This window comes from Cetorhinus maximus, chromosome 2 (genome assembly GCF_964194155.1).
Source record: "Cetorhinus maximus chromosome 2, sCetMax3.hap1.1, whole genome shotgun sequence".
Classification (NCBI taxonomy): Eukaryota; Metazoa; Chordata; class Chondrichthyes; order Lamniformes; family Cetorhinidae; genus Cetorhinus; species Cetorhinus maximus.
Window position 1 is genome coordinate 228,404,149 of NC_135880.1, and position 15,385 is coordinate 228,419,533.

The following is a 15,385-nucleotide window of genomic DNA, read 5'->3' on the forward strand; positions in this document are numbered from 1 at the left end:
AGTGATTCAATAGGGCAGCTTAACATTATCTTCAGAGGGCAACTACGAATGAGCAACAAATGCTCATCCTTAATATAAAAAAGGCTGTTCTAACAAAATTTTTAATCTTCTCAAAAAATTTATAACATCTGAAACATAGTAATTAAAAATGGTTCTGCAATAGCTTGAAATAGTAATACAACTAAAAGTTAAAGTACCATGCCTGGAGCTTTGAAGTTTGTAAATAATGATGAAGAATAGTATATGAGCCCTCGGTGTTAAACATGAATTCCCAGGGAATTAGTTCTCTCTCAGTAAAATTTAAGCATCAAGTTTTATTTTGAAAGTTGTAAAGGTCCTGCATATTTCTGATCTGCTAACATGGTTTTTAGTGGCATATTTCTTTACAATGATAGGCACTGTACAGTAGGTGGAACCAAGAGATGACAATTAAGGATTTTTTCCCCCAAAAAAGGCAAGGAAACGGAATGCAGATCCTTTGCTAAATTTAATGTAGAGATCTTTGTAACACAGGAATTGCATAGAATCATTTCACAAATTTGCAATCTAGTTTCGGTGGGAGTCCAATTTCTTCCATAGTGCGGTGAAACAGAGGTAGGGGCTTATACAGTATTTCTCTTTCTCCCCATCTAGTCACCATTGCCTTGTGTACAAGGGATTTCACACAAATAAAATCTGTGTGCTACTGTAGAAACCTTTACCAATTGTTCCTTCTCTATTCTATATATTTAGTAACTCACTGGTTTGTGTTGAACATGGTCCTTCTACAGGCCCAGGCATAAGCTTTTAGAAGTGCATAGCTTGAAATTTGAGGCCTTGCTACTCCAAGAATAGGAAGTGAGATATGGCACTTCGTTCTTATATCAGAATTTACTGAAGGAATTCTGTCACTGCCCTGATTGGAGAGAGAAGTTTCACGCTGTGCATCATTGTCTTTTTGTGTAAGGTGATTACGGTTATTTCATAACCAGCTGTCCAGGGTTTGGACTTTACTTTCCCCAAAAAGGGTATTTCCCCCTCCTACCAATGATCGAGCTCACCTCCATGAGCAAATTGGCCTAAGTGTCAATGTTTTTTTAAAAAAAAATCAACATTCTATTGCTCTTGGTCACTACTGTTGGTTGTCCCCCTTTCCCACTCTAGACACTCTTCACTTTGTATTGGTGTCCCCATGGGCCGGGGTCTCAAACTCTGAAATCGACGGCATTCAGGACAGACACGAATGTGGGTGCAACCTCTGACTGCCAGGGCAGCCTCGTGTGCCAATCTCTGGGAGGTGGGGTCTGGCACTCTGCCACCGCACAGTTTCCCATTGCTTAGGCTCATGGTGTTTGCATCACGTGAAGTTTCAGTGTGATTGGAACGGGTCCTTATCAAGCGGCGTTTCCGCCGAGACTGAAAGCTCTCCTGGCATGACACAATACTCCGTAACTCTTTCAGCATCTCCTGGCAAATAGAAATCTGAAAGAACAGGAAGAGAAAAAGCCAAATAAAGTATTTAATAAAAACACACAAGTTACATACAGCACAAAGGATGCCTGCGCAAGCATCCTTTTCAAGATGGTCACTGTGCATCATGCTGGAAGCAAATTATACAGTTTGCACTCCCAGGAGGGCGATCAGCTTCCATAGTGCCTCCAATGAATTTCACGTTTGAGATTTATAAAATAGAATTAGGAACACAATCTGGAGGAAGCCATTTAGTACATTAAACTTGTCCTGTAAATCAGTGAGTTCATAGGCCAGGATTTTCCCGTTGGCGAGCGGGGGGTGGTGGGGCCTGCTCACCGACACGTAAAATGACGTGCGGTGATGTCGGGCGGAACTCCCGACATCACTGTGCCCCATTTAAATTTTCATGTAGGCGGGGGTTCAGCAAAATCAACTGTGTGCATGCTGACCTGTCAATGGCCAGTTGAGGCCATTGACAGAGCCATTAAAGTAATTAATGGTCCTGCCCGTCCAACCTTAAGGTTGGCGGGCAGGCCAGGAGCCCTGGCGGGCATTAGAAAAAGCATGAATTAACCTTTCACATTGACAACCTTTCGTGAAATGTCTTTTCTGATGAGAGGTCAACGACCCAAAACATTAACTCAGTTTCTTTCTCCTAAAATACTGCAAAACCTGCTGAGTATTTTCAGCATTTTCCATTCCTAATTTCAGAATTCCAGCATCCATAGTATTTTGCTTTTGCACTTTTGCTGAGTTTGCCTTGTCGTTCTGAGAAAGTAATGTTGCTGTCTCTATGAACCAGTTGTTTCTTTTACTGTTGAGTGGCTTGCTAGGCTAATTTTAATAGAATTGAGAGTGGACCATTGGGTATATTCCCTTTCAAGAAGGCAAGGGAATATCACATGGCAAATATTAAGTTAGGGATATAAAGGAAGGAAAATTATAAGAGTTATAATGGAATGAGTGTGTCACAAAGAGATAGAGACCATGAAAATCACAGGGTCCTGACCTAAGGTATTAAAAATATCATGTAGATGTTTACATTTGATGAGGGCAAAACCAGATGCTGTGCTATACAGGTCTCTTATTGCTTTGTCTATGTTCACAAAACATTAGAATTGGTAGGATAACTATATAGTGTTATGATCTCAGTAGAGACCACTAACCTTTAAAAGAAATTCAAACTCCCGATGATCAACTGAAAGAACCACATTACCAGGTTTCAAACAAACATGTACAAGTGTTAAACAAAGCATGTACTACTACCTTAACATGGCATATTTTGTAAACATTTATTCTTTAAGCCCAAAAATCTCAACACTTCACTCCTTGTTCTACTGTTATTTCCACCCAAGAGTTCCCCTATACTTGGATAGGATCTTGAGGGTTCTTTCACTTCTCTTGGAACCAAAAAGGTGTGCCACAGCTCTCCAGAATCCACTCTGATTCTGCTCAGTGTTCCTGCCATTCTCTGAGGTATGAGATTTCATGGGGTCCTTCCACTGACATCTGGCTAAGCAACCTCTGACTCTCTAAGCACATTACAACTCTGGACACCCCATGGCTGCTGTATGATATTGTATATGCCTGCATGCCATTGTAATGTAAAGGTGCTCGGCAGAGCAAGGGTTAACATGGGACTGGGAATAGCATGATGCATAGAGTCACATAGTAATAGACTGAGAGAACATTCTAGAGAATGCTCTGGAAAAAGCAGCCTACCTGCATGGCAACAGCACCATACATGACAATACATGGAATCCGAAAAGTTAAAGACTAACAATAAACAGTTCATGTTTAAATATACAAGTCTCAAGATCTCATCATTGAGTTTTCTTAAGATTCCATACTACAATATGGTTGGCAGTGGTGGTCACTTCTAAAAGATGTCACATCAGCAGTGATATGAAAGGTGGCATTTTAAATGTTGAACCTGGAACAATATTCCAAGGTACGAAAAACTAATAGCAGCTTAAACCAAACTAGAGAGAGACATGCACCTAAGAAGAAAAATTGAAGAAAAAGTTGAAGGTGGTTCGCCACAGACTTAGAAGTTGAAGAATCCACCAGAGTGGAAGTCCATTGCAAGACCCCCAAATGATGCAAAGTAAGAAAAAAAAACTTGGTCGGATCACAAAGTCGGGTGAACACAACTACACAAATTGCAAGGCCCGAGTGATGCAGAGCAAAAAAAAAAACTGCTCAGAATACAAGACAGGTGAGCAACACTACACAACGACCATGGGCAGAAAACTAGAAGGGCCAGATGCATTTTGGATAAGGAAATAGCTACACCAGACACGAGTGGTCTGGCACAACCCAAATAAAGCACCAAAGACAACAAGGGACCCCAGAGAGAGGGCAACTCCCAATAAAGCACCAAAGACAACAAGGGACCCCAGAGAGAGGGCAACTCCCAATAAAGCACCAAAGGCAACAAGGGACCTCAGAGAGAGGGAGCCAAAAGACTCCAGAGCGAGGGAGACTGAATACCCCAGAGCGAGGGACACAATATTCAAGTAAACCACAAGATGGCTGCTGACCATGCCTGCGCAATGAAATGCACAAGCAGAAGAAAGAAATGGCTGAGAAGCAGCTGACAAGCTCAAAAGTAGAGTTTCTTGAAAACGCTGACAGCGCCCAAACTGCAACAGCAGATGGTAGTGCGGAGGTCGCAGATGGCTGTGAATGAAGGAAACGTGCAAGTAAATGAAGCTGTTTTACAGGAAAATGTTTGCATCAGAGCTGAACTGGAAGATTGGAAGCACAAAATTCAAGTTGAGTCAACAAGACGGTGCACTGACACCCAGAGTGAGTTGGCAAGCAGTCAATAAGAAAATAAACAGTTGAAAGAACAGTTGATTGTCCTTCAAGATCAAATGCAAAAGGAATTGTGACCATTCAGCACAAGAAGAAATGAAGACTGTCTCAAACAGCAGAATGGAAGCATAGCACAAGAAACGTAGAAAATAGGAGCAAGAGTAGGTCATTCAGCTCTTTGAGCCTGCTCCGCCATTCAATATGACTATGGCTGATCCTATATCTCAACACTTTCCCCATGTCCCTTGATGCCTTTAGAGTCCAGAAATCAATCTATTTCCTTCTTAAATATATTCAGCGACTTGGCCTCCACAGCCTCTGTGGTAGAGAATTCCATAGGTTCACCACCCTCTGAGTGAAGAAGTTTCTTTTCATCTCAGTCCTAAATGGTCTACCTAGTATCCTGAAAATGTGGCCCCTTGAAACTCAAGGACATTCTGCTGAATTACAGGAAAACTCAAGATGAAGCAAGGGAGCTTCACAAAGAAAAGCAAAACCTGTGACAAAACCTGTGACCAGAAACACTACCATTCCTCCAAACATGACAGACTGAGATGTGGAAGAACTGTCAAGCCTCAAGACTGTCTGAAATTTAAAGTCAGAGACTTAAGATGGGGGAGCAGGGATAACAAGTAAAGATTGTATTACCAAAACTTATACTCCGTTGGAAGGGAAAGTTCTCTTTGGAGAAGAAAGTGGGATGTTGTATGTGCCTACGTGCCACTGTAATGTAAAGGTACTCGGCAGAGCAAAGGTTAATGTGGGACTGGAGAATCGCACCGCCCAAGGTATGATGCATAGAGTCACATGTTAATAGACTAAGAGAACGGTCTGGAGAGAACACTCTGGAAGCAACCTACTTGCATGGCAATAGCCCCACACATGACAATACCTAGGCTCTGCAAATAGTTAAAGCCTAACAATAAAGAGTTCATGTTTAAATATATAGGTCTCAAGATCTCATTATTGAGACGTCTAAAGAACCCATAGTATAACATGGGCCTCAACACTTTCATGCTCAGGGACTCCAAAATCAGAAAACAGAATCTTAACGGCACAGAAGGAGGCCATTCGGCCCATCGTATCTGCACCTGTTCTCCAAATGAGCATTATGGCCTAGTGCCATTGCCCTGCCTTTTCCTGGTATCCCTGCAACATGTTTCTATTCAAATAATCATCTAATGCCCTCTTGAATGCCTCGATTGAACCTGCCTCCATCGCACCTCCAGGCAGTGCATTCCAGACCTGAACCACTCACTGTGTGGAAAAGTTCTCACACATCACATTTGCTTTTTTTGCAAATCACTTTAAATCTGTGTCCTCTTGTTCTTGATCCCTTTATGAGTGGGAACAGTTTCTCCCTATCTGCTCTGTCCAGCCCCATCATGATTTTGAAAACTTCTATCGTTTCCTTTTAGCCTTTGTTCTCCAAGGAGAACAGTCCCAACTTCTCCAATCTTTCCTCATAGCTGAAGTTTCTCATCCCTGGGACCAAGCTTGTAAACCTCTTCTGCACTCTCTCCAATGTGTTCACATCCTTCCTATAATATGGTGTCCAGAACTGTACACAATATTCCAGCTGAGGTCTGACGAGGGTCTTATATAAATTCAGCATTAGCTCCCTGCTCTTGTACTCTATGCCCCTGTTAATGAAGTCCAGGATACTATAGGCTTTATTAACTGCTCTTTCCACCTGTCCTGCCACCTACAATGATCTATGCACATGTACACCCGTCTTTCTGCTCCTGCACCCCCTTCACAATTCCACCCCTTATTTTATAATGTGTCCATTTTCTTCCTGCCAAAATGCATCACCTCACACTTCTCCGCATTGAACTTCATCTGCCACCTAACTGCCCACTCTGCCAGCTTGTCTATGTCCTCTTGAAGTTCCACACCGTCCTCCTTGCAGTTCACAACACTCCCAAGCTTCGTATCATCTGCAAACTTAGAAATTGTCCACTGCAGACCAAGATCTAGATCATTAATATATATCAGGAAAAGCAAGGGTCCCAATACTGACCCCTGGGGAACTCCACTACAAACCTTCCTCCAGCCCAAAAAATATTCATTGACCATTACTCTGCTTCAGGCGAGAGCGCGAGGAGGACTCGGGGACAGGCCGTCAGGAGCGCCAGAGGAGCCGGGAGTTGAAGAGGAGCACCAGAGGAGCTGGGAGTTGAAGAGGAGCACCAGAGGAGCACCAGAGGAGCCGGGAGTTGAAGAGGAGCACCAGAGGAGCCGGGAGTTGAAGAGGAGCACCAGAGGAGCCGGGAGTTGAAGAGGAGCGCCAGAGGAGCCGGGAGTTGAAGAGGAGCTGGGAGAGCAGGGGTGACTGAGGGAGTTTGGTGAGGAGGGAATGAGGTGATCCTTTGAGTACCGTGAGTACGGCCGGGTTAGCATTTACTACTTTTATTGCTTATAGTTTTTAAGGTCTTATTTTGTGGTTCATTGTTTGTAGGGGCTATATTCTGTAACAACGAGGAGCAGGGAAGAAGGGCCCAAGAGTAATTGAATTAAGTATCTTCCAAAAGGTTTAATTTAATTTAAGAGGGGTACGTCATGGCAGGAGAGCGCAAAGCCATGGTGTGCTTCTCCTGCTCTATGTGGGAAGTCGGGCACATTTCCAGTGCCCGGGGCCAACATATGTGCGGGAAGTATCTCCAGCTGCAGCTCCTGGAAGCCTGGGTTTTGGAGCTGGAGCGGCGGCTGGGAACACTGTGGAGCATCCGCAAGGTGGAGAGTATTGTGGGTAGCACGTGTAGAGAGGTGGTCACACCACAGGCTGAGTCCACAAGGCAGGAAGGGAATGGGTGACCACCAGGCAAAGCAAGAGAACTAGGCAGGCAGTGCAGGAATCTCCTGTGGCTATTCCCCTGCAAAACGGATATACCGCTTTGGATACTGTTGGGGGGGAAATGGCCTCAGGAGAAAGCATCAACAGCCAAATGCATTGCACCGCGGTTGGTTCTGCTGCACAAGGGAGGAGTAAAAAGTGTGGGAATGCAATAGTTATAGGGGATTCAATTGTAAGGGGAATAGAAAGGCGTTTCTGTGGCTGTAAACGAGACTCCAGGATGGTACGTTGCCTCCCTGGTGCTAGGGTCAAGGATGTCTCAGAGAGGCTAGAGGACATTCTGAAGGGGGAGGGTGAACAACCAGTGGTCGTGGTACACATTGTTACAAATGACATAGGTAAAAAAAGGGATGAAGTCCTAAAAGCAGAACATAGGGAGTTAGGAAGTAAGTTGAAAAGTAGGACCTCAAAAGGTAGTGATCTCAGGATTACTACCAGTGCCACGTACCAGTCAGAGTAGAAATAGCAGGATATATCGGATGAATATGTGGCTGAAGAGATGCTGTGAAGGGGAGGGTTTCAGATTCTTGGGGCATTGGGACTGGTTCTGGGGGAGGTGGGACCAGTACAAACTGGACGGGTTACACCTGGGCAGGACTGGGATTGATGTCCTAGGGGGAACATTTGGTAGAGTGGTTGGGGAGGGTTTAAACTAAAATGGCAGGGTGATGGGAACCTACGCAAGGAGTCAGAGGAAGGGGAATCAAAGACAAGAACAAAAGACAGAAAGCGGAATAAGAAAAGTGGTAGTCAGAGAAATCAAGGGCAAGAATCGAACAGGGCCTCAGTGAAAAATAGTGGGAATGGGACAAGGAATGTTAAAAAGACTAGCCTTAAGGCTTTGTGCCTTAACGTGAGGAGCATTCGCAATAAAGTGGATGAATTAACCGCACAGATGTAAACAGGTATGATATAGTTGGGATTACGGAGACATGGCTGCAGGGTGACCAGTGATGGGAACTGAACATCCAGGGGTATTCAGTATTTAGGAAGGACAGACAAAAAGGAAAAGGTGGTGGAGTTGCATTGCTGGTTAAAGAGGAAACTAACGCAATAGTGAGGAAAGATATTAACTCCGACGATGTGGAATCTGTATGGGTAGAGCTGAAAAACACTAAGGGGCAAAAAACATTAGTGGGAGTTGTATATAGACCCCCAAACCGTAGTGATGATGTTGGGAATGGCATTAAACAGGAAATTAGAGACGCATGTAATAAAGGAACATCTGTAATTATGGGTGACTTTAATATGCATATAGATTGGGCAAATCAAATTAGTAACAATACCATAGAGGAGGAATTCCTGGAGTGTATACAGGATGTTTTTCTGGACCAATACATTGAGGAACCAACGAGAGAACAGGCCATCCTCGACTGGGTATTGTGTAATGAGAAAGGAATAATTGGCAACCTAGTTGTGCAAGACCGCTTGGGGATGAGCGACCATAATATGATAGAATTCTTCGTCAAGATGGAGAGTGACGTAGTTGATTCTGAGACTTGGGTCCTGAATCTTAATAAAGGAAACTACGATGGTATGAGGCATGAGTTGGCTATGATGGATTGGGAAACGTTACTTAAAGGGATGACGGTGGATAGGCAATGGCAAACATTCGAAGAGCACATGGGTGAACTGCAACAATTGTTTATTCCTGTCTGGCGCAAAATTAAAACAGGAACGGTGGACAAACCATAGTTTACAAGGGAAATTAGAGATAGTATTAGATGCAAGGGAGAGGCATACAAATTGGCCAGAAAAAACAGACCTGAGGATTGGGAGCAGTTTAGAATTCAGCAAAGGAGGACCAAGGGATTGATTAAGAAGGGGAAAATAGAGTACGAGAGTAAGCTTGCAAGGAACATAAAAACTGACTGTAAAAGTTTCTATAGGTATGTGAAGAGAAAAAGATTGGTGAAGACAAATATAGGTACCTTACAGTCAGAAACAGGGGAATTTATAATGGGGAACAAAGAAATGGCTGACCAACTAAATACATACTTTGGTTCTGTCTTCACAAAGGAGGACACTAATAACATACCAGAAATGTTGGGGAACACAGGGTTTAGTGAGAGGGAGGAACTGAAAGAAATCAGTATTAGTAGGGAAATAGTGTTGGGGAAATTGATGGGATTGAAGGCCGATAAATCCCCAGGGCCTGATAATCTGCATCCTAGAGTACTTAAGGAAGTGGCCCTAGAAATAGTGGATGCATTGGTGGTCATTTTCCGAGATTCTATAGACTCTGGAACAGTTCCTACAGATTGGAGGGTAGCTAATGTAACCCAACTATTTAAAAAGGGAGGCAGAGAGAAAACAGGGAATTATAGACCAGTCAGCCTGACATTGATAGTGGAGAAAATTCTAGAGTCCATTATAAAAGGTTTAATAGCTGAGCACGTGGAAAACAGTGGCAGAATCGGACAGAGTCAGCATGGATTTATGAAAGGGAAATCATGCTTGACAAATCTACTGGAATTTTTCGAGGATGTAACTGGTAGAGTTGATGAGGGGGAGCCAGTGGATGTGGTTTATTTGGACTTTCAGAAGGCTTTCGACAAAGTCCCACATAACAGATTGCCGTGTAAAATTAAAGCGCATGGGATTGGGGGTAGTATATTGAGATGGATAGAAAACTGGTTGGCAGACAGGAAACAAAGAGTAGGATTAAACGGGTCTTTTTCCGAATGGTAGGCAGTGACTACTGGGGTACCGCAGGGATCGGTGCTGGGACCCCAGTTATTCACAATATATATTAATGATTTAGATGAGGAAATTAAATGTAATATCCCCAAATTTGCAGATGATACAAAGCTGGGTGGGAGGGTGAGCTGTGAGGAGGATGCAGAGATGCTTCAGTGTGATTTGGACAAGCTGAGTGAGTGGGCAAATGCAGTATAATGTGGGTAAATGTGAGGTGATCCATTTTGGTAGCAAAAACAGGAAGGCAGATTATTATCTGAATGGCTATAAATTGAGAGAGGGGAATGTGCAACGAGACCTGGATGTCCTTGAACACCAGTCACTGAAGGTAAGCATGTAGGTGCAGCAGGCGGTAAAGAAGGCAAATGGTATGTTGGCCTTCATAGCCAGAGGATTCAAGTACAGGAACAGGGATGTCTTGCTGCAATTGTACAGGGCCTTGGTGAGACCACACCTGGAATATTGTGTGCATTTTTGATCTCCTTATCTGAGGAAGGATGTACTTGCTATAGAGGGAGTGCAGTGAAGGTTTACCAGACTGATTCCTGGGATGGTGGGACTGACATATGTGGAGAGATTGAGTCGATTAGGATTATATTCGCTGGAGCTCAGACGAATGAGGGGGGAACTCATAGAAACTTATAAAATTCTAACAGGACTAGACAGGGTAGATGCAGGAAGGATGTTCCCGATGGTGGGGGAGTCCAGAACCAGGGGTCACAGTCTGAGGATATGGGGTAGACCATTTAGGACTGAGATGAGGAGAAATTTCTTCACCCAGAGAGTGGTGAGCCTGTGGAATTCGTTACCACAGAAAGTAGTCGAGACCAAAACATTGCATGTTTTCAAGGAGTTAGATATAGCTCTTGGGACGAAAGGGATCAAAGGATATGGGGAGAAAGCGGGAACAGGCTATTGAGTTGGATGATCAACCATGATCATAATGAATGGCGAAGCAGGCTCGAAGGGCCAAATGGCCTACTCCTGCTCCTTGTTTCTATGTTTCTATGCTTCCTATTTTTCAGCCAATTTTGTAACAATGTTGCTACTGTCCCTTTTATTCCATGAGAAATAACTTTTCTCACAAGTCAGTTGTGTGGCACTGTATCAAATGCCTTTTCAAAGTCCATGTACACCACATTAACAGCATTACCCTCATCAAGCTTTTCTGTTACCTCTTCAAAAAACTCCAGCAAGTTAGTTAAACATGATTTCCCCGTTAGAAATCCATAATGGCTCTTCCTTATCAACACATATTTTTCTAAGTGACTACTAATTCTATCCTGAATAATTGTTTCTAGAATCTTGCCCACCACTGAAGTTAAACTGACTGGTCTGTAATTGCTGGGCTTATCCTTAACAACCTTTTTTGAATAAGGGCGTAATGTTTGCAATTCTCCAGTCCTCTGCACCCCTGAGTCTAGGGAAGACGGAAAGATTATGGCCAGTGCCCCTGCAATTTCTACTGTCAATTCATTCAATATCCTTGGATGCATCTCATCCGGTCCAAGTTCCTTGTCAACTTGAAGTACCGACACTTCCTCTTTATCAATTTTGAACCCTTTAGGTGACAGTTTCCTCGTCTGTCACCATGGCCTGGGTAGCATCTACCTCCTTGGTAAAGACGGATGCAAAGTATTCATTTAATACCTCGGCCACAGCCCCTTTGTCCATGTGTAAATTCCCTTTTAGACCCCTAGTCGGCCCTACTCTTTTTACCACCCTTTTACTATTTATATGCTTGTAGAAGACTTTGGGATTCCCCTTTATGTTGGCTGCCAGTCTTTTCTCAATCCCTCTCCGCTTCTCTAACATGCTTTTTCACCTCCCCTCTGAACCTTTTGTATTCCTCTTGGTTTTCAGTTGTATTTTCTACCTGACACCTGTCATAAGCGCACTTTTTCTTCTTTATCTTAATTTCAATCTCCTTTTTCATCCAGGGAGCTCTGGATTTGTTTGTCTTACCTTTCCCTTTTGATGGAATATATCTTGACTGTGCCCAAACCAATTCTTTTTTGAAGATAGCCCATTGTTGAGCTACAGTTTTTCCTGCCAATCTTTCGTTCCAGTCTATCTGGCCCAGCTCTATTCTTGCCCCATCGAAGTCGGCTCTTATCCAGTTAATTATTTTTACTCCGGATTGCCTATCGTCCTTTTCTATCATCCTAAAACATACAATACAATGATCACTGTCTCCTAAATGTTCCCCCACTGACTCTTGATCTACTTGGCCTACCTCATTTCAAGAGCCAGGTCCAACAGTACATCTTTTCTTGGGTTGGACACATACTGCTGTAGAAAATTCTGCTGAACACAATCTAGGAACTTTTGCCCCTCTCTGTCCCTTTCACTATCACTGTCCCAGTCTACATTCGGGTAACTAAAGTCCCCCATTATAACTACTCTATAATGCCTGCAACTCTAATTTTCCTGCAGATTTGTTCTTCTCACTAGTTGGCGGTTATGGACTATACCGAGCAATGTAATTGCACCCCTTATGTTCCTTAGCTCTAGCCAAATCGATTCTGTCCTTGAACCCTCTGGGAAATCCTCCTTCTCCAGCACTGCAATACTCTCCTTAACCAATACCACCACCCCTCCTCCTTTCCTATCTCTTCTGGACACCTTGTACCCCAGAATATTTAAAACCCAATTTTGCCCTTCCTCACCACATCATATTTCCACATGGCAATCTGTGCCTGTAACTCCCCAATCTTATTTACTATACTCCGTACATTCACATACATTCACAAACCCCCTTTTTTTCCTGATAATCCTTCTATAGCCTCTGGCAAATTCTCTCCCTCTGCTCCTCATAGCTGCTCCTTGGCTCCAAATGCTGGCAGCTTTCTCTCTCTCCGCTTGTTTTCAAGCTGTTCCAGCTCCAAATGTAAACTGTTTTCTGTGAAAAATCACAGATTTAAACAGAAGGGTACTTTCCTTGGAAAACCCCATGTCACGCCTGGGATGTCCCAGATAGAGACTTCAACTAATTAACTTCAATTCCCAAACTCGTCCGTTGATCTGAAAAATATATGAATATTTTAAGACCTTCCCTTGTTTATCAGTTGCTTTCCAACCTTTCCTTGATCTAGGGCATTACATGACTAATTTATATCTCTAATAGGGACAACTGCAATCTTACCAGAACAAAAACAGAATTACCTGGAAAAACTCAGCAGGTCTGGCAGCATCGGCGGAGAAGAATAAAGTTGACGTTTCGAGTCCTCATGACCCTTCAACAGAACGTTCAAATGTCAACTTTATTCCTCTCCGCTGATGCTGCCAGACCTGCTGAGTTTTTCCAGGTAATTCTGTTTTTGTTTTGGATTTCCAGCATCCGCAGTTTTTTGTTTTTATCTTTGCAATCTTACCAGACTTGCTTGCTCCTTTCTGAAGCTAAAAAAAGGCCACCTATTGTATATTGTTTTCACACCTCTAACTTTAATCCCTTTAAGGAAACAGGAACCTTCCTTGGAATTGTAATTACTTAGGTTTGTTAACCATTCTCCCAAACTAGGTGCTTCCATTATCTTACACTTAAAATCCAATCCCCACTAAAAATCATTCTCCTAAAATGTATGAATCATGACATTTGATATTTTTGCAACAGTAGGCATATGAGCAATCTGTCTGCTCAAAATCAGCTTAATCAGCTTTCTGAATGGTAGCTGATAACTATAGTCACAATATGTTAGAACAGATACAGTGTTAGGTACACAAAACTATTGTTGAAATTTGCTGGATGAATTTTAACAACCAGTGGACATTGTATGAGGATGCATTCAGTGATTGCCTGCATTGTCTGCCCAACACCCTCCTTTACATCTGATTGACAAACAATAAACTTTTGTTCATGAGTAGCTCACTGAAGGAGGCAGAAGCATGAATCTGACAGCTCTTTTAAATAGTTAAGCTAGAAGTCAAGATTAAAATTGGGGAGATAACTAGGTTAGAAAGGGGAATCATGCTCTTCCTGTTCCTTCATAAATCATTCTGAAGTCTTACTAGTGTTGCATCAGATTGAGCTAGCATTGGTTAGGTCACTCTAAACCAACCTCCAATAAGGGTGCATGTGTAGGAGGACCCTGATTTGCATACATTAATCAGGTGCCTACCTAAGACTGGCCATCATTTTGCCCATTTCCATGACTGGAGTGGTTGATTCAGTGCTGTGATTTTTCACCTCAATAGAACCAAAGAAAATCACCCCCATGGTCTCTCGAAAGGAGGAAGAATTTGAAGTAGACTTAAACTTCACCAATTTAATACAAAGAGTGCAGCTGTGGATGTTTTAAATTGCGTGATATTCAGAAGGTCCCAGCAAAGACACAGTACTGGAATGCATCTTTACTAAGTTGTACTGATACAAGGCACTAGTTAAGCTGCAGTTGCAATATTGTGTACAGTTGGTGGCCCATATTAGTGAAAGCATATAAAAAAAATAAAACAAAAAGAGCAACAATTTGTGTGTAAATATATGTAATACATATCTATATGTTACAATAACAGGTTGGGGTGGAAGAATTAATCCAGGCTGATCTTTTGGTTCATGCTGACTTAGAACAAAGAGAACAAAGAACAAAGAAAAGTACAGCACAGGAACAGGCCCTTCGGCCCTCCAAGCCTGCGCTGATCATATTGCCCGTCAACGAAAACATTTTGCACTTCCGGGGTCCGTACCCCTCTATTCCCATCCTATTCATATATTTGTCAAGCTGCCTCTTAAACACCACTATCGTACCTGCTTCCACCACCTCCTCTGGCAGCGAATTCCAGACACTCACTACCCTCTGCGTAAAAAACTTGCCCCGCACATCTCCTCTAAAGTTTTCTCCTCTCACCTTAAATCTATGTCCCCGAGTAATTGACTCTTCCACCCTGGGAAAAAGCTTCTGACTATCTACTCTGTCCATGCCACTCATAATTTTGTAAACTTCTATCAAGTCGCCCCTCAATCTCCGTCGCTCTAGTGAGAACAATCCGAGTTTCTCCAACCTCTCCTCATAGCTAATAACCTCCAGACCAGGCAGCATCCTGGTAAACCTCCTCTCCAACGCCTCCATATCCTTCTGGTAATGTGGCGACCATAATTGCACGCAATATTCCAAGTGTGGCCTAACCAAGGTTCTATACAGCTGCAGCATGACTTCCCAGCTTTTATACTTAATACCCCTGCCAATGAAGGCATGCATGCCATATGCCTTCCCGACTACCTTATCCACCTGCGTTGCCACTTTCAGTGACCTGTGGACCTGTACACCCAGATCCCTCTGCCCGTCAATGCACTTAAGGGTTCTGCCATTTACTGTATAATTCCTACCTGTATTAGACCTCCCAAAATGCATTACCTCGCATTTGTCCGGATTAAACTCCATCTGCCATTTCTCCACCCAAGTCTCCAACCGATCTATATCCCATTGTATCCTTTGACAATCCTCTTCACCATCTGCAACTCCTCCAACCTTAGTGTCATCTGCAAACTTACTAATTAGCCCAGTTACATTTTGCTCCAAATCATTTATGTATACTACAAACAGCAAAGGTCCCATCACT

At 43.1% G+C, this 15,385-nt stretch overlaps 1 protein-coding gene across 1 annotated transcript in view; it reads right to left on the reverse strand.

The window, feature by feature from the left end:
• Nucleotides 1–469: 469 nt before the first annotated feature.
• LOC144671671 (glutamate receptor ionotropic, kainate 4-like) overlaps nt 470–15,385 on the reverse strand; it is a 123,953-nt gene continuing 109,037 nt past the window's right edge. The window contains exon 15 of the mRNA XM_078533687.1: nt 470–1,461. Within this exon, the coding sequence (XP_078389813.1) occupies nt 1,096–1,461 (366 nt within the window). The 3' untranslated portion in view covers nt 470–1,095. The remainder of the gene's footprint in view (nt 1,462–15,385) is intronic.